The 19,764-nt window shown below is 38.7% G+C and overlaps 1 protein-coding gene across 1 annotated transcript in view; it reads left to right on the top strand.

Annotated features, from left to right (window-relative positions):
• Positions 1-19,764, top strand: part of Grip163 (gamma-tubulin complex component 6) — a 916,232-nt gene that overhangs the window by 162,980 nt on the left and 733,488 nt on the right. The window contains exon 7 of the mRNA XM_090384619.1: positions 2,887-2,943. Within this exon, the coding sequence (XP_090240745.1) occupies positions 2,887-2,943 (57 nt within the window). The remainder of the gene's footprint in view (positions 1-2,886; positions 2,944-19,764) is intronic.

Raw genomic sequence — 19,764 nt, 5'->3', positions numbered from 1 at the left:
TCCACAATGACAGATGGATGTTTGTTCCAGCAATTAACCACCCGCTGGCTAAAAGCATATTTCCACACATCTATTCTACATCAGTCTTTTCTTAATTTGAATTTATATACCCCCTTATGTTTGTAATCTGAACAAGTGGAAGGATCCCATCAGAATTCAGCATGCTCAACCCATACACCTCAATCAGATCATCGCGCAGGTGCCTAGTCTCCAGCCACTGCAGTTTGCAGAACTTAAGCCTCTCTTGATAAGAGGATCCCTTCATTCCCCTCACCAATCTTGTTGCCCTTCTCTGTACACGCTCAAGTAAATCTACATCCTTCCTAAAATGAGGCCTCCAGACCTGTACGCAGTACTCAAGTCGTGGCCTGACCATTGCCTTATACAGAGGGACAATCACCTCCTTCTCCCTGCTAGCAAAATTCCTATATATCATTGACAAAACCCCATGACCTGCCCTGGCAGCCTGTCTGCATTGCTCAGAAAACTTCATCTCTGACTGCACAATTACTCCCAGGTCTTTTTCATTTTCTATCACCTTAAGTGTAGTACCACACAGATTACAGCATTGATGTTGAACCCAATACATCTGTGTTTAAAAACACTACATTCTGTTCCAAGGTCAGAGATAAAGCCATCATATGTCTGTCACTTGTATGTACTGTGACATAAAATAAAACTAATAGGAAAATGTTTAATGTTGAACTTTTTTATATTGGAAATTACATAAAACCAATATAAACTAGTTAAGATGGTCTTTCCTTTGGGTTCATCATTGGCTGAAACAGTGTAGTGTTTTTAATGCCCTTTTGAGTTAGGGCTAAAGACTGGAATAGGAAGGTATTTAAAGAGGGGATTGAGGTAGTAGTAGGCTGTTGTGTCATCCCATTAATTTGTGTGCTGAGAAGGGAGCTAAATGCTTTCCTTATGTAAGTGAATGAATATTTGGGAAATTTACTGCTATCTATAAAAATATCCTAAGAGGAAAGATACGCAGTTTTTCTGTTAATGCATGCGCCAAAGTGAAAAAAAGATTTTGAATCATATGTGTCTGTATGCTTTGGCTATCTTCGGTAAGTGTTTAACTGGTAGAACAGTAGCAACCTATGGCAAGTCTATTTAAAGAAGAGAATAGAAATGGTGAGAGAAGCCATATGAGCACATGTCAGAGCAACCAAATTGAAAAGTGCAACAGTTGGTTACTAGTGAGTAGTACTTATTCATTTCCAAATCTAGTTTATGATCCAAAAGTTTCGAAAGAAAGTCAAATTAATAAACTCTTTAAAAATAAAACTTTTGAATCACAAACTTCTGGTAAAACAATCCTAAATAAGCCAAGGTGGCTGATAATTTTAATAATATTATCCTCATTTGTGCAGAATACCATTTATGTTCCTGTCTTCTAGCTTGATTAAAGCAGTTTTCTTCTTCCTTTTTTTAAAAAAATTTATGCCAGTGTTTGAAACTCCCACCGTATCTAGCATTCATTTATTGAGCTCATTACTCCTAGATATATTGAAGATATATTGAATGTGCTGTGCAAGTTTGTTATACCAACATTTCTGAATTCATCCACTTCAATTTTGGAAGTTGATAAACAATCTAGACAGAATCAGAAGGATGATTCTGACTTAGTCGTAAGCATTTCTTATCAAGATCATAGAGAATTTGAAATATGAGCAGGTGGCAATTCTCTTTTTTCATTCAGTGGGGCAGCACATTATTGTTGTGTGCAATGGTGCACTAGTTAACATTGAAAAATTAGGTTTGTATGAAATGCTGAGGTCAAGCACAAATTTCATTAATTGGAAGTGCATCATTTTCTAATTTGAAGTTTTTTTTGATGAGTTTCCATTACTTCTCTTTTTCTATAAGATAAAGAAGTAGATGAAGTGATAGATATTTTGCAGTATCAGTTTCTGGCTTCTTCATTGTGAGAACCTACTAGATGCCATTATGAAATAAGAAGGAATTGATGTCTAGTGTCTTTTGGTTGAAGAACTGGCATCTGAACATTGAAGCTTGAAGTATGACAGATTATCCAAACCATGCTTGGCATTTTAACAGTTCATAATAGCAGTGCTAAGTTTGAGAGGATATTAAGCCAAAAAAAAACAAGAGACTGCTCAGATATTTTTTTGGTGAAGCTTTGTAAATGCTCTTGACAGGTGAATCTAGACAGAAGGGCAGTTGTTATATTCAAAACTTTGAGTGAACATTTCTGAAGAGAGTAAATTTGCAACATCTCTATTGAAGCAATCACAATTGGTTGATTGTGATTATCAGACATCTATTGAAGCAATCACAATTAGTTGATTGTGATTATCAGACATCTATTGAAGCAATAACAATCAGTGATTGCTTTAATAGATGTCTAACAGACAATCCAAACAGAAATTTACAGACAGAAAAGTCCTATATAATCAAATGTTTGAAAGCATACTCAACTGATAAATAGTTGTAAGACTATATTTTAATATCAAATGGATGTATTATCAGTGAAATGTAATTTTAAATCCAAAGTCCATAATTTCAAAAAATTCCTGCTTTTTTTTGAAAATCTCTTGCTTTTCTCCTGTTTTTTTTTTAACCAAAATGCTCCAGTTTTCTTTCTTCTTTTACCAAAAATTTCTTGCTTTCTTCCTGTTCCCATGCTATAAGCTATTAGCATTTCCTCTTTGAATTTTAGGTATTTATGATGAAAATATAAAAAAATTTATTTTTTAAAATATTTTGTATGGCAATAGATTGCATATGCAGCAGGAAGCAGAGGGGTACTGTTATGGGTTATATAATTATCTGTTCTCTGGACCAGAGTTTCCCCTGAACTCACATTGTGTACTTTATCTTTAGATACATCACTAATGCATATTTTATTCTTTCCAGTTGTTCGAAACATCGCCAGGAAGTGATTTGAATGGAAATTGTTTGTTTACCTCTCAGGCAAGTGAAATATGAAAAAAAAATTAATGAAAATTAAAATTTATAAAAATAATTAATTTTAATATTAAACAATAAAATAATAAATATTTTTATATCATTATTCTGCCCATACTTGATATGATAGTCTCTCCAGGAATGAATCTTACAATTGATTCATTCCTGGAGGTTTAAGCATGCTCAATGCTGATGGGATTCTTCCTCTAGCTCAGAAAAATCACCTGAGAGGGCATAAATTCAAATTGAGGAAAGACAGATGTAGGATAGATGTGCGGAAATTTGCCTTTAGCCAGCGGGTGGTTGGTTGGTGGAACAGACTCCCATCCCTTGTGGTGGAGGTTGATAGCCTAAATAAGTTTAAGGCTCAGCTGGACAGGTATTTTGAATGAACAGAGGGGTGAAGTGGAAGTGGGTTTTTTTTTTTTTTTGGCTGATGCTGCATAAGCTTGCTTTCTTGCATCAAATGCCTCTACTAATGCTTAATGCTAATGCTGGAGAGACTGTGCAAGGCTTGTGGGGTAGTATTTTTCTCAGTGTCTTCTGCACTTGTTAATGGGAGAGAATTGAGTGTAATGCATCTTGTTTTTACAGGAATTAAAATAGAAGGGAAGCAAGAATATATGCTGATGGTATTAAGGCAGTGTTTGGTGTGTTGGAAAACTATTTGCTAGGGGGAAACACAGACTACTAGTAGTAGTAGTAGTAGCAGCATGTGATGCAAGAAAGCAAGTGTGTGAGCTTATGGAGCATCAGCCAGAAAACACACACACACACACACACACACACACACACACACACACACACACACACACACACACACACACACACCATTCCCTCCAAATGCCTGTCCATTTCCTCCTTAAATTTATTCAACCTATCAACTTCCACAACGACAGATGGAAGTTTCTTCCAGCAATTAACCACCCGCTGGCTAAAGGCAAATTTCCGCACATCTATTCTGCATCTGTCCTTTCTTAATTTGAATTTATGCCCCCTTAGGTTCGTAATCTGAACAAGTGGAAAGATCCCATCAGAATTCAGCATGCTCATCCCACCTTATACACCTCAATCAGATCACCACGCATGTGCCTAGTCTCCAGCCACTACAATTTGCAGAACTTAAGCCTCTCTTGGTAAGAGGATCCCTTCATTCCCCTCACCAATCTTGTTGCCCTTCTCTGTACACGGTCAAGCAAATCTACATCCTTCCTAAAATGAGGCCTCTAGACCTGTGCGCAGCACTCAAGGCGTGGCCTGACCATTGCCTTATACAGCAATCACCTCCTTTTCCCTGTTAGCAAAATTCCTTTATATCATTGACAAAACCCCATGACCTGCCCTGGCAGCCTGTCTGCATTGCTCAGAAAACTTCATATCTGACTGCACAATTACTCCCAGGTCTTTTTCATTTTCTACCACATAGTTGGTACTTTTCTCTCGGGTTACTTCTACCCATATACAGTACTTTGCATTTGTCAAGGTTAAACTTCAGTTGCCACTTCTTAGCCCATCTGCTCAAATTATCTAGATCCTGTTGCAGTAGCACACTGCCATTACTGTCATTAACAACCCTGCCAACCTTTGTATCATCTGCAAACTTCGACATTAAGCCGGATATACCTTCATCAATATCATTGATAAATATACAAAACAACAGTGGACCCAGCACCTAACCCTGTGGAACTCCACTAATAAAATTAGTCCAGAAAAGCAGCACTCATTGATTACCACTCTCTGTCCTCTCCCACTTAACCATCCTTTTATCCATTGTAGCACCTTACCCTTAATACCATTCTGCTCCAATTTGTACAATGGTCTTTCATGCGCAACAGTGTCAAAAGCTTTCCTGCAATCCAAATAGATGATATCAAAATTATTTTTTGCATTCAATTCCTTTGTAACCACGTCATAATAACCAATCAAATTTGTCAGACAAGACTTTCCCATAACAAACCCATGCTGTCTCTGAATTATTGCTGCAGTCTTGTCTAGATGATCCTGCAATGCATCTTTAACCAGTGACTCCATTATTTTACCCGGAACAGAAGTTAATCTAACTGGTCTGTAACTACTCGTGTCACACTTCGATCGCCCTTTGTGAATTGGGGATACATTTGCACATCTCCAGTCCGTGGGAACCTCCCCTGAGTCCAAGGATGCTCTCATAATTATGGCTAAGGGTTTGCTTAGTTGCTTTGCCGCCTCCTTTAATATAACTGGATAGATCCCATCCACCCCAGGTGCTTTTCTTGTGTTTAACTTCAACAATTTCTCCTCCACTTTGCTCTCAGTTATTACAAAATCATTAAGTATCCTGCTACAATTTGATAACCTTCTGCCATTTTCAAACCTTAATAATTCCTCATGTGTGAATGTAGATGCAAAATACTCATTCAGTTTGTTTGCTCTCTGAGCAGGATCATCAACAGTCGAACTATCGATGTCAAGTGGACTAATCAGGTTCATCCCCTTCCTTTTAGAGTTTATATAAGTAAAGAAATCCTTTCTATTTTTCTTAGCATCTTTTGCCAAGGATTTCTCGTAATCTGCCTTCGCCTGCCTAACCTCCTTTGTGACCTGATTACAGACTAGCTTATATCTGCCCATAGGCTTCTGAGTCGCTTGATAATTTATATGCATCCCATGCATTTTTCTTCTCTGTTATGAGTCTCATTAGTTCATTAGATAACCATTTAGGCCTAAACCTTGAACAATATTTCTTAATAGGTATGAAACTTTTAGTAGCATCCACGATTAATTCCTTGAACGCTTCCCAGTTAGAATTTACTGTTGGTAACATCGTCAGTTGATCCCACTGTACAGAATTTAAAAACTTTCTGAGACCATGTATTCACCTTTACGGAAGCAAAAACCCTTTCTTTTACCCCTGATGGTAATTAAATCTTTAAGTAAATCCCACATCAGTACACTGTGATCACTGCCAACCCTGTCAACCATCGTATTGTCTGCAAACTTAGACATAAAAGCCTGATATACCTTCATCAATATTATTATTATTATATTCAGCCATATGGTGCAAGAAAACCTGAAACTTTTGCTGCACCAGCCAAAAAAGAAAAAAAAATTCTGTGTTAACCTGAGAGAGAGAGTAAAAGTAGAAGGGAATCACCGGGAAAGAGAAGAATAATGATATGCAGCTCAGGACCCTAGGAGCACCAACTCATACTCGCTAGATGTGAGCCATAAACCCAACACTGAATCCTGGGGAGATTCCACTAATAACATTAGTCTGCGAAGATCAGCGTCCATTGATTGCACTCTCTGTCTTCTCCCACTCAACCATCCCTTTATTCATAACAGCATTTTGCCCTTAATGCCATACTCCTCCAATTTGTACAGTAGTCTTCCATGTGTAACAGTATGAAAAGCTTTCCTAAGATCCAAGTATATGATGTCAAAGTTATTTTTTGCATCCAATTCCTTTGTGACCACACCATAATATCGAATCAAATTTGTCAGACTAGACTTCCCCTTAACACACCCATGCTGTGTCTGAACTGTAACTGCAGTCTTGTCTAGATGATCCTGCAGTGCTTCTTTGACCTGTGGCTTCATAACTGATAGGTCTGTAATTACCTGTGTCACCCTTTAATCCCCTTTTGTGAATTGGGGACACATTTGCACATCTCCAATCCATGGCTATCTCCCCTGAGCCCAAAGAAGCTTTCATAATTATGGCTAAGGGTTTGCTTACTTCCTTTGCTGGTTGTTTTAATATAACTGGATAGATCCCTTCCACTGCAGGTGCCTTATGTTTAACTTCAACAATTTCTCCTCCACTTTGCTCTCAGTTATTACTAAATTATTTAACTCAGTACTACATTTAAATCCACCTCTGGTATTCCCCTCTCTGAATAACTCCTATGTGTAAATGTAGTTGCAAAATACTCATTGAGTTTGTTATCTACCTGAGCAGGATCATCAACAGTTGAACCACGGATATCAAGTGGACTAATCTGATTCATGCCCTTTCTTCTAGAGTTTACATAAGTAAAGAACGTTTTGCTGTTTTTCTTTGCATCCTTTGCCCAAGATTCCTTGTAATCTGCCTTTGCCTGCCTAATCTTCTTTATGACTTGATTATACCCCTTGATGTGGGCACCCTTGACATGGGCACCTGTATGGGTGTTAGATCATTGGAATCCTGCATGTGAACCATGCGCCACAACCTATGGAAACTCGGAAAGGGTGGTCCTGGTGGTTAAGGGCTCAGTCTTAATACACCAGTTCGACCTCTGCTTCGAAAAGAAGGGTGGACCCGCCCGACTTGAATCAATTGGTGGGTGCTTCTTACCGCTAGGATCAACTGCGTTCCAATGTCTCCCTCCCTTTGGTCCTGGGTCAGGATCAAGGTTTATTGGAAATGTGGGTATGATGCTCCTGAGCAGCATTGGCATACCACTCGTTTACATAGTACCTGCTAGTTCATGATTGGGCGTCCACTCGTAGGGCTCTGTGTTGGATGAGGTACTTTGGGCATCTGAAATTTTTATTTTACTCCTATGAGTAATTTAAATCCTCTTTCTTCTTGGGCTCCAATAAGGCCCATACCTAATTGAAATGATAACACTGAAAACACCTTCGTAAAAAGAGCCGGAACTGAGGGCAAACTCCCATCAGTGACACCGCTCTTCCTCATTCTCCCTTCCACCGGACAGCAGTCAATCGGAAAGATGTCACCCTTCTTCATCCAGAAAGGATTAGAAGGGCTGGCAGGATCACCTAAATCTGTAAAACAATGCGTTCTGTTGATCTTATGGTCAAAACTTCAAACGCGAAACAGGCAGAAAAAAATCCTGAAAGCTATATTGATAAGGGAAATACCTATCACTGTAACCCCCCCACAAAACTCTGAACTCTTCACGAGGTGTCATATCAGAGTGGAACCTTCTTCACGTGTCTGAAGAAGAGAGCTCTGCTCTGAACTGAAAGACCAAGGAGTGACAGGTGTCAAGAAGATATCTATGTGAAAGGATGGGAATCTTGTCCCTACCCGAGTTCTCATCCTAACAATGAACACCCCCACGGCCTCCAAGTTACATCAAGGCAGGTTACTTAAACTGCCCAGTGAGGATTTACATTCCAAACCCACTGAGGTGTTTTAGATGTCAAAAATACTGTCACTCACAAACAGCCTGCCGTGGTAATCCTGCTTGTGCTTGATGTGGTGTGAAAGACCATGAGAACAAGGGATGTTCAGCTTCCAATCCGATCTGTGTAAATTGCCTGGGTGAGCACCCTGCCTCTACAGCATGCCAGTGGTGGAAGGACGAAAAAGAAATTCAAAAAACAAAAACAGAGCTGAATATATCCTACCCAGAAGCCAGAAAACGCGTCCAACCAATAAATAGCTGGAAAACTTTATACGCCCAGAAGATTATTGCAAAGTGCATTATCAGTACGCAAACTGAAATGACTATATCACCATAAGAGTCATTCACTCCGATTGTGCGCTATTTATTGCATTCACAAAAGCCCACCCAAAAAACAGTCAGTTGCCACTCCTATATCCATACCTCCCAGTACTCCACCACTACCAAAACCAAGTGGTAAAGAAAAGCTACAAAGATCAGAAGAGCTGTCTGCAATACAGAAAACAATGGATGTAGAGGATGAGGAGGTATCGGCAGACTCGGTGCTGGAAATCTTTGCAAAAGAAGATATGGACACAGGCCAACGATTCATCTTTCCAAAGAAAGATAAAAACTAGAACTGAGAAAACCAAGCTTTCAGCCCTTTGGAAACTACCTGATGGACCCATCAAATCCAAATAATGAGTAAGTTCAAATTTCTACATTGCAACTGTCATTGATTCCATCGTAATAGTGACGACATCATGAGCCAACTTGCTTTTGTTTACAGATGTATTTAAAGGCAAATGAGGACCCATACTTGTGTAACTTTTTAGTTATTCGAAAAGACAGAGATGGGGATTGACCTGCCTGTGGAGGAGCCACCATCCTTGTGGGTAACCACACCCCATTTCAATCTACACCGCTTACCACCAACTTAGGGGCTGTAGCAGTTCAACTTACTGTAGGGTTTCTTTTAACTGTTTGCTCCATCTATTTGCTCCCCTGGGAACGATATCCCTGGGCAGACTTTAATGATCTCAGTAATAACAGTACCCTGCTGCAACAGGATCTAGAAAAGTTGAGCAGATGGGCTGAGAGGTGGCAAATGAAGTTTAACATTGACAAATGTAAAGTACTACATATGGGAAGCAGTAACCCCAGAGTAACGTATCAACTCTGTGATACTACACTGACAGTGATAGAGAATGAAAAGGACCTGGTGGTAATTGTGTAGGCAGATATGAAGTTTTCTGACCAGTGCAGACAGTCTGCAAGAGGTAGCTCATGGTGTCTTGTCAATGATATACAGGAATTTTTCTTGCGGGGATAAGGAGGTGATTATCCCCTTGTATAAGGCGATGGTCAGGCCCACCTTGAGTGGGCCTGACCATCGTATACAGGTCTGGAGGCCTCATTTTAAGAAGGATGTAGAGCTGTTGGAACGAGTACAGAGAAGGGCAACAAGATTAGTGAATGGAACAAATTGTTGCTCTTGCGAAGAAAAGCTTAAGTTTTGCAAATTACAGTGTCTGGAGACTAGGCACCTGCGAGGTGATCTGATTGAGGTGTATAAGGCCTTGAATGGTTTGAGCATATTCAATGCTGATGGGATTCTTCCTCTTGCTCAGAATAATCGCCTGAGAGGGCATAAATTCAGATTGAGGAAAGACAGTTGTAGGATAGACGTGTGGAAGTTTGCCTTTAGCCAGTGGGTGGTTGATTTCTGGAACAAACTTCCATCTGTCATTGTAGAAGTTGATAGCTTAAATAGATTCAAGGCAGAACTAGACAAACATTTGGAGCGAGTCAATGGGTGAAATGAGAAGGGGTTTTTTTTTTTTTTTTTTTTTGGATGATGCTGTATATGCTTGTTTTCTTGCATCATATGCCTTTAATATTCATGCAGAAGTTGATATAGAGACTGGATTTTGGCTTGGTGAAACTGATGATGTAAAAGAGAGTACAGATTCCAGATGCCCCAATTTACCTAGAAAAAGGTAAAATGAAATATGACTGTCAATGCAAATCACTCACAAGAAACAAACAATAATTGCCTTCCCTCTTCAAACCCAGATAATGCAGCACATTGTACAATGGAATTGTACAATGTGCTGCATTATCTGGGTAGAGTTTTACAATGTGTAGAGTTTTACACAGCAATACCAATGACATGTATGGTTTAATCTCCTGATAGCCATTTGCTTACAAGAGACTAATTTAACTCCATCAATAAAAAATTTTAAATTATACAGAAAAGATAGAAACTCTTCATTATTCGCACGTGGATGCATCGCGATTCTAGTTGGCTGTAAAATGGCTTATAGAAACATTCCACTTCAGACCCACCTAGAAGCTGTTTATTGCAGTACATGTATCAGTTGGGCAAATTCTAACTTTAGTATCTCTGTACTTTCCACTTAGCAAGATGTGCACATTCAAAGAAGTAGACCTCATAAAACAAATACCACCTTTTTGTATACTTGGTGACTTCAATGTGCATCATCCATTGTGGAGATTAGACCACATGGACAATAGAGAACACTCGATAGAGACAATACTAGACCAACTGAATCTAACAATACTAAACACTGGTGAAAATATTTATACTCGCCTTCCCACTGGATCTATGTCAGCAATTGATTTTACTCTCTGTTCCCCCATATCCTAGTATAGAATGGACAGTTTTAAACGATCTACAAAGTAGTGATCACTTCTCAATTATGCAGAATCCAAACGGTTCAAACCCTGTACCCTGACCATTGCTTAAAATGGAAATTCTCCAAAGCAGATTGCAAAAAGTATTTAACCCACCTTTCTTTTGATAGCTCTGTGACATTGATATGCTCTGTGACATTGATGATGTCACAGAGCATATTATTAGGCAAATAGTGACCACAACCTCTGAAGCAATACCTCAAGCCTCCACATGTAAACACAAAAACCGTAAACACTGGTGGAATGAAACTTGTACCAATGCCAAAAAGGAAAAAAAATAAAGCTTGGAACCTGTTCCGGAAGTTTCCAACTACCAACAACCTAATTCAGTGTAAAAGGCTTAAGTCAAATCTAGACAAATTAGAAGAAAAACTGAAAAGGAATCATGGATACAGTTTGCCTCCACTATTACAAAGGATATTAGTAGTCATCTCATCTGAAAAAAGACTTGGCAATTAAATAGCAAATATCTACCTCCTCCTCCTCCTCCCATCTTAACCAAAAATGGACAGGAAATATCTTCTGAAGAAATTGCTAATGCCCTTGCAGAGACTTTTTATCAAACATCTTGACTTCAGCATATGGCAACCTCTTTCTTCAAATCAAAGCTTTGGCTGAAAGGTACAAAATAAAATTCTATACTACCCATTATCTTGCCTATAATCAACCGTTTAACCTATTTGAACTGCAAACATCATTAAATAGATCACACAACAGTGTAGCTGGACCTGATGGAATATATTGTGTAATGCTGAAACATATAAACAGTACAGCTTTGAATTTACTATTAATGTTCTATAACTGGATTTTTCTTGAAGGTACATATCCATCTTCCTGGCATCACTCCATTATTTTAGCCTTCCCTAAACCAGAAAAGATCACACACTTCCAGGAAATTACCGACCTACCTCTCTAACCAGCTGCCTAAGTAAAATCCTAGAAAGAATGCTACACAGATGGCTTACTTAGGCTCTTGAAACTAAAGCACTGTTGAACAACAATCAATTTGGATTCTGACAAAACAGATTCATTTTGGATCTAATGGTGAGAGCCAAGACTAATATCCGTAATGCTTACATCAGAAATTAACATCTTGTAATGATAAGTCTCAATATAGAAAAGGCTTTCAACACTACCTGGAGGTATGGCATATTGCAAGAATTTTATTCCATAGGATTGCGAGGGCATTTACTAGAATTCATTAGAAATTTTTTTCTACACACAGAACCTTTCAGGTCTGCTATCAATCTTTGCTTTCTCAATCCTACGCTCAAGAAGGTGTCCCGCGAGGATCAGTCCTTAGCTCTACCCTTTTTTCACTTAGACTGAACACCATAACACAGAACTTTCTCAATACTGTAGAACAGAATATCCCAAACTATGTTTCATGAGATGTCAATAAGTGTTCCATGAAAAATCGTAATTAATAATTAAAAAATAAAATAAAGTAAATACATTTTACATATTTGTAGCGTACACTACTTTTGTGTCATTATAATTTTTAACATAATTTTTTTTCGGTTATTAATATACTGGCATAGGCTAATAATCAAATAGACCATGGAACACTTTATTTTGGCAGGCTTTTGCATAGAGAAGTATGCATAGAGATAATGCCATCTACAAAAAAGTAGCAATTAGTGATCTGATATGCCATTCGCATGCAATTTGGCCTGGAGTACATGGGTTGAAGGAGAGGGGAAGCGAACCGATATCATAACTAAACTCATTTCCTTGTATAAATTTTTTTTGATAATTATCAGTATTACCAGGGTTAACCAACAACCACAGTTAAAATAAATAACCATGGATTTGTGATTGAAAAAAGGAACTTTAAAATGAGAAGCAAGTACTCCTAGTAGTGCAACCGTGGTTGATGAAAATGAACACAATATTATCACACTTCAAAATGAGGATGAACAATCGCAGCTGTTTGTTCCCCAAAAATCCGAAGTGAAAAAACAGGAATCAACTAGTAAATGACCAAAACGAAAGTATGATGACAGTTATTTGAATTTTGGCTTTGTGTTGGAAATAAAGATGCTCCTGATGTACAGTGTGCCATATGTAATAACATATTAGCAAACAGTTCTTTGTCTCCTGCCAAAGAACTGTTTGCTAATATGTAGGTGTTCCATAAATAAATTGTGAGATGAAAAGTGCTCCATGACTAAAAAAGTTTGGGAAACGCTGCTGTAGAATTATATATGTATGCTAATGATCTTACTATACCTTGCCATTCACAAAATATTCATACCATTGAAAGACAGCTGAAACCTTCCGTAAATAAGTTGGAGACATGGGCACTGAAGAATGGATATTGTTTATCAGAACAAAAACAATTGCAGTTCACTTCTGCAAAAAATGTAAGCTACACCCAGAACTGGAACTCAGATTAAGAAACTATTTGACCCCCTCTCACCAGTAATCTTTGTATCCTAGGTTTAATTTTGGGCACAAAACGTAACTTTGTTTCACATATCACATACCCCGAACTGTTTGTTTAAAGAAACTCAATATACTTAGGTCCATTTCTGCTATGACATGGGGTCCTGATAGATACACCCTATTACATTTGTATCGTGCTATTATCAGGTCTCATGTAGATTATGGTGCTGCTGTATAAGACTCAGTTAGGAAAAGTTCCTTACTAAAACTTAATACCATCCAACACAGTGTCCTTCATAGTGCTCTGGGCATGTTTTGAACATCCCCAGAGTCTGTATGTATATGCACATGAACCTCCATTTCACCTTAGAAGGAAAATGCTGCTTCTGAATTAGGCAGCTAAAATTCAAAGCCTTCCAATCCATCCTGTTTGACCGTTGCTTTTGTTATAGAATGGACAGCATTCTATAACTGACTCAAAATAGACCCGCCTGGCATTAGACCATACCTGGAATATTGATTTTGATGATATACTTAAAGAGACCAATATTCCTGATCCATCCTGGTCTGTAAATATCCCTCACTGTGATAGCCACTTTCAGCAATGGGGAAAGAAATCCCTGGCAGATGAAAATATCAAAAAACTACATAAAGAATATGCCCTCAACAATATGCAAAGCTGCCAAATATATACAGATGGCTCAAAAACAGGTGGTGCCGCAGCTGTCTTTCCTTCATTTACAGTCTCCATATCACTACTGGTTGAATGTAGCCATTATACTGCAGAGTTATATGTGATCAAATTAGCCTTACAGAATATTAACACTTTCCACAATGCTAGCAGCATAATATACACCGATTCCATGAGTGCAGTGTCTGTATTAAGCAATGACTTTTCAATATCACATCCCATGAAAAACAAATCATTTCCTGTATAAACCATCTATGAAGTAGGAATCATTCAGTGAAATTCTGCTGGATCCCAGGGCATTCTGGTATCATAGATAATGAGAGAGCAGATCAGGCAGCCAAAAAACCAAACAGTACAACACCAGCAAATTACCAAGTACCGTATATAGATAATTTTAAGCATATTAAAAAAAGTGTGAACATTTCAGTGGTCAGAAATATGGAAGTCACAAATGACTAACAAATTGCTCGAAATCAAAGAAGAACCAGCATTATAGATATCCAGCTTCAGACAGATTAGACAGGAAAAAGTTGTACTAGCAAGACTAAGGATAGGACATAACCACCTAACCTATGTTTCTACTTGTGGGGGATGACTCACCTCGATGCATGCATTGTACAGTTTATAGTCACTTTTAGATTGTCCTCACTATTCTCATTTCAGAAAAAGTACTTTCCACTCTCAATCACAACTGCAAGAACTGTTATCGCATACCCACATGATTGGAAATAGTACTAACTGAACTAACTAAATAGTACTAGCTGAACTCTGTACCTTTCTGAAACAAATACATACATATATATATATATATATATATATATATATATATATATATATATATATATATATATATATATTTATATTAGTGATAAAAAGAAAGTTAATAATATATCAAAATCAGTGCATGCTAATATCATTTTATCCCAATGTCTGAGGATTGCTTATATTTGCAATAATAATAAAAACTGTTCAGAAAACATAATAGCATTGTACAACAAGTTGATTTATAATAATTTCCCTATCGCTTACCTGAAATACCACTTCAGGAAAGCGATAAGCATAATTAATTTCAAAAATTTGTTTTCTGAACCCTTTGGTTCAATATAATTGTCATATTTTGTGCCATGTATATATGTACATAGGATACACTTTGCACTCTTGGTGTCTTACGGCGTAGAAAACTTGTACCCACCGGCTTGCAAATTACAGTGCATAACTTTTTTTTTTTTTTTTTTATACATAGTTAAATTCATTTAAGTTTACTTAAGTTCATGCTGAGGTAACATTCAAATTCAGCTCAGGGTCCTACTATAGGAACGGGTTTGCGATCCCGGGCATACCCGAGTCACAACTTATATCTTGTAATGTCTTTAAGCTGTCCTAGACTCTTTATTTTTATTTCTCCGAAATTATTAAGGCAATCCGAGGACGTAGGAGAAACTATTTTTTATCTATACCACTATTTTTCGCCTTTGTGCAGTTCAGGTTCTATTATTCCTACTCCTTTAGTTTTTCTTCTTACTATCTGCATGTTTCTCTTTACGTTAACTTAGATTTGATTGGCTAATTGATTAATTATTTATTTATATTTATTTTTACCATATCCATCACATAGGGGGCACCACATATTATTTTGACGACTATTACATTATGTCCTGGATACAGTAAATATGTAGTATGCATTATATATTTAATCTTGTTTTAATCATTAAATTACGTTCTCTGTTGGGTCAACTATGATTAATATATGCTTACATTTATAATTTACTTATTTTTTTTTACCTTTGATTCTAAAATTTCTTAACTTTCTATTTACTATATTTGGCCTATATTGGTTTATATTTGGTTTAGATTTAAATTACTTAGCATATATTGATCATTACAGAAACAGAGAACCTCTTGTCGTTTTTTGCCTCCAGTCTGGGTGGTTGGCCCCAGTTGAAGTCATCTGGATTGTGGGTAAAAAGTGATAATAATTTTTTTTTTTTCTGCGTTTTCTTAAATCCCCGAATGTATTATTTGATTGACTTACTTTTTCTATTATTTTCTATTATCTTTAATATTTTATATATATATAAATTCCTCTGATGCAGAAAGGGAACAAATTATATTACTTTAGGATAATAATATAGGACCTGGCACATTTTGTCCTTATCTGCCCTTCTGCCCATAATCACCAATACCATTCTACATTGCATTCCCTTGCTACTAGCTTACAGATGTGCGCCTCCGTAGCCAGGTGGGAAGGAGCAGTAGTGCGTAGCACACGCTTCTTGATTAGACCGGGGTTCGAGCCCGTCACCACCAAATACGGAGGATGCGGAAAGGTCAGGGAATGACCACTGCATATCCTTTGGTCCTTGAGGTTGTCACAGACATTCTCTCAGATATGCCAGACAAGCTGTACTTGCTACCTGGGAGTCTAAAACGCTGATGGAACTGATATTCGGGTGACACTCAAGTCAAGTGGACCCAATTTCGGCGAAGTCCGGACGGTCTGTGACAGCCAAATCCTCTGCTTGCACCTTCACGATGGTGGGACTGTTAGTAATCCTGGATATAACCTCCATGCATAAGCACATGGTGGGTGACCACCCAGGTGTGAACCAACGTAAGCAGGGGTCGAGGTGTGGCGCCCACACCACATGGAGGAATGCCGCCCCTCTATGTTACCAGGCAATACTAGGTGGTAGATGACTCTCATCAACCGGTGAAATACCACCACTTTGCTTATTGGAGGCTTGAAGTGGTGGAACCCATGTTTAGTCTCTAGAGCTAAGTTCCGGTCAACCCTTCCCTATCTCTTCCATCATGCAGTATGATTGATGACTTTTGAGGTTATGATGAACGTCGTGGCGAGATCCAATATTCCTTACATTTCGAGGGTACAGCTCTAAAACGGTTTTCGCAGGCCGGCCGCTAGTTAGTACACCGGACCGAACCTATTGGTAACTCTCTAGGAGGCTTCCGGATCAGCTAGTGTATAATCTTGCTACCTCTACTCTGCCAGATAGTGACTGGAGGGAGTCCGAGTAGTGTGTATGCGGGGAGCATTGTCGAGGCCACGTTATGTCAAGGATCTGGGTATATTCTTACCACATGTACGCCATATCCAAAAATTTCATTACTTCATACAGCATGTCCCACCCACTTTTTCTTACTATTGAATACACCATGAATTGCCAAACTAATAGAACAAGCTTATCTGCGAAAAGATCTAAACCTCCCAAGGATTTCCTAATTCATTTCACAAATATACGTGGTCTCAATTCTAATCTCAATGATGTCCATTTCCACTTGCAGTCTGCCAAACCCCATGTACTTTTTCTGACAGAATCTCAGTTATCGGTTGATTCAACTACTGCTCATTTCAGATGCCCAAATTATTCGCTGTATGATTCCTTTCGCCTCAAAGGTGGTACTTGTGCATATGTCCGTTCTGATATTCCCTGTCAGAGACTTGGCAATTTGGAATCTCCTCTCTTTGATCTTCTCTGGCTTAAAATCTCTCTACCTCATTGTGTCAAATTCATCTGTTGTCTCTACCGTTCCCCAAACTCCACTAATCACTTGGAGCTCTTTGACTTCCTCTCGTTGCAACTTGACTTTCTCCAGTCCAACTTTCCTAACAGTGAGGTAATTTTCCTTGGTGATTTTAATGTTCACAACTCCAGCTGGCTTCCGTTTTCTAGTCACACCGACCCAGCAGGTCGAGATGCTGAGGCTTTTGCAATTACTAATGACCTAGCACAGATTGTTCATTTACCTACAAGAATACCGGACAATCCGAATCATACAGCCAATATGCTTGATCTTTTTCTCACAAACAACCCTTCTAAGTACACGGTCGAAGTGAGAGGTCCTTTAGGCACTTCAGACCACTACTTGGTGATTGTCTCTTCTCCAATGGAACCTTTATCTCATGGCTATTCCCAACCTCGTGTTGTTTGGCATTACAAGAATGCAAAATGGGATGACCTGCGAGACTTCTTTTCTTCTTTTCCTTGGTCGGATTACTGTTTCAAAACTCCTGATGTCAACGTTTGCTCAGATCGTGTCAGTGAAATTATTCTTGCAGGAATGGAATCCTTTATCCCACACTCCACTTTAAAATCTCGTCCTTTATCTAAACCTTGGTTTTCCAATAAATGTGCTAAGGCTGTTCAAGAGAAGAATGTTGCATATCGTAATTGGCTTGTTTCTAATTCTTCAGTTTCATTTTCTGCCTACACCAAAGCTCGCAACAATTGTAAAGCAGTTATTAATCAGTCCAAACTAGAGTTTGAACAGGCTAAGAGTAGAAAACTTGCTTCTTGCCCTAATGGTAGCCGAGCATTCTGGTCTCTTGCCAAAGCTATTGGCCGCAACTTTTGCCCATCTCTGCTTCCACCTCTGTCCAAACCAGATGGTTCTGTTGTCACTTCAGCCAAGGATAAAGCTGACCTGCTAGCATCCCATTTTTCTTCCAGCTCATGTATTAATGATCTTGGTAAAACACCTCCCACCATTCCCAACACGGTCCATTCAATGCCTCCTGTGGTCTTCCGTCAAAGGGATATCAGAAGGATTTTGATGAATCTTGATGCTAAGAAAGCTCCAGGTCCTGATGGTATTTCTCCACTTGTTCTCAAAATCTGTGCTCCTGAACTTACTCCTATTCTTTGCCGCCTTTTTTCACTTTCTTATTCCAAAGGTGTTTTTCCTTCTTCTTGGAAATTTGCTCATATCCAGCCAGTTCCTAAAAAGGGTGACAAATCCCTCCCATCCAATTATCGTCCCATTGCAATTACTTCTACTCTTTCTAAAGTAATGGAGAAATCAATTAACCGCCATCTCTTAAACTACCTAGAAACCTCCCGTCGGATCAACGATCGCCAGTATGGATTCCGTCAGTGTCGATCCACTGGTGATATTCTGGCTTATGTTACCCATTTATGGACTACTTCAATGGAAAGGTTCGGTGAAACCCAAGTAGTTGCTCTTGACATCTCAAAGGCTTTCGATCGTGTTTGGCATAAAGGTCTTCTAAACAAGCTTCCATCTTATGGTTTGGCAACTGATTTTAGTAATTGGTTATCCAGTTTTCTCTCTGATCGCTCACTGAGGGTGATGGTAGATGGCTCTCTGTCTTCTAACTTCTCCACTAATGCCGGTGTCCCCCAAGGTTCAGTTCTTTCCCCCACTCTTTTCCTCTTGTATATCAATGACCTTCTTCCATTGACTGGAAATCCTATCCATAGTTTTGCCGATGATAGCACATTGCATTCAACTTTCCATTTTGAGAAACCTTGCCCTGCTCAATCAGCTTCAACTTCTCGAAAATCTGCTACCAATTCCTTAAATGCCGATCTTCAGGTAATTCTCCAGTGGGGCAAAGACAACTTAGTTGATTTCAACCCTTCTAAAACTCAGTCTTGTCTTATATCTCGCAAAAAGGATTCTTCTGCTCCTATGCTTATCTTTAGTGACACTCCAATTTCTAGGCAAAAGGATATATCTCTTTTGGGAATTACCCTGACTTCTAATCTCTCTTGGCACAAGCACATTACAAATGTTGCTTCCTCTGCATCTAAAAAACTTGGTTTTCTCTTTCGCTCTCGGCGTTACTTTTCTTCCAAACAGCTGCTCACTCTGTATAAATCGCAAATCCGCCCTGCCATGGAATATTGTTCCCACATTTGGGGTGGTGCCCCCAAAACCTCTCTCAGGCTTCTTGATTCCATTCAGAAGAGGGCAGTTAGGTTAATTAATGATTCATCTTTAACAGAGTCTCTCCACTCGCTTTCTCATAGACGTACTGTTTCTGCTGCATGCCTCTTCTACAGATATTTCCATAGGCACTGTTCTTCTGAATTGGCTTCTATAATTCCCGCTCTCTCTTTCAAAACAGTCCGAACACGTGCCGCCACCAGCCAACATCCATTTACTGTTCAA

This window comes from Mastigoproctus giganteus, chromosome 11, assembly GCF_048544385.1.
Source record: "Mastigoproctus giganteus isolate SK-2022 chromosome 11, ASM4854438v1, whole genome shotgun sequence".
NCBI lineage: Eukaryota > Metazoa > Arthropoda > Arachnida > Uropygi > Thelyphonidae > Mastigoproctus > Mastigoproctus giganteus.
Note: the sequence above shows the minus strand (reverse complement) of the source record. Positions and strands in the feature narration are given on the sequence as shown.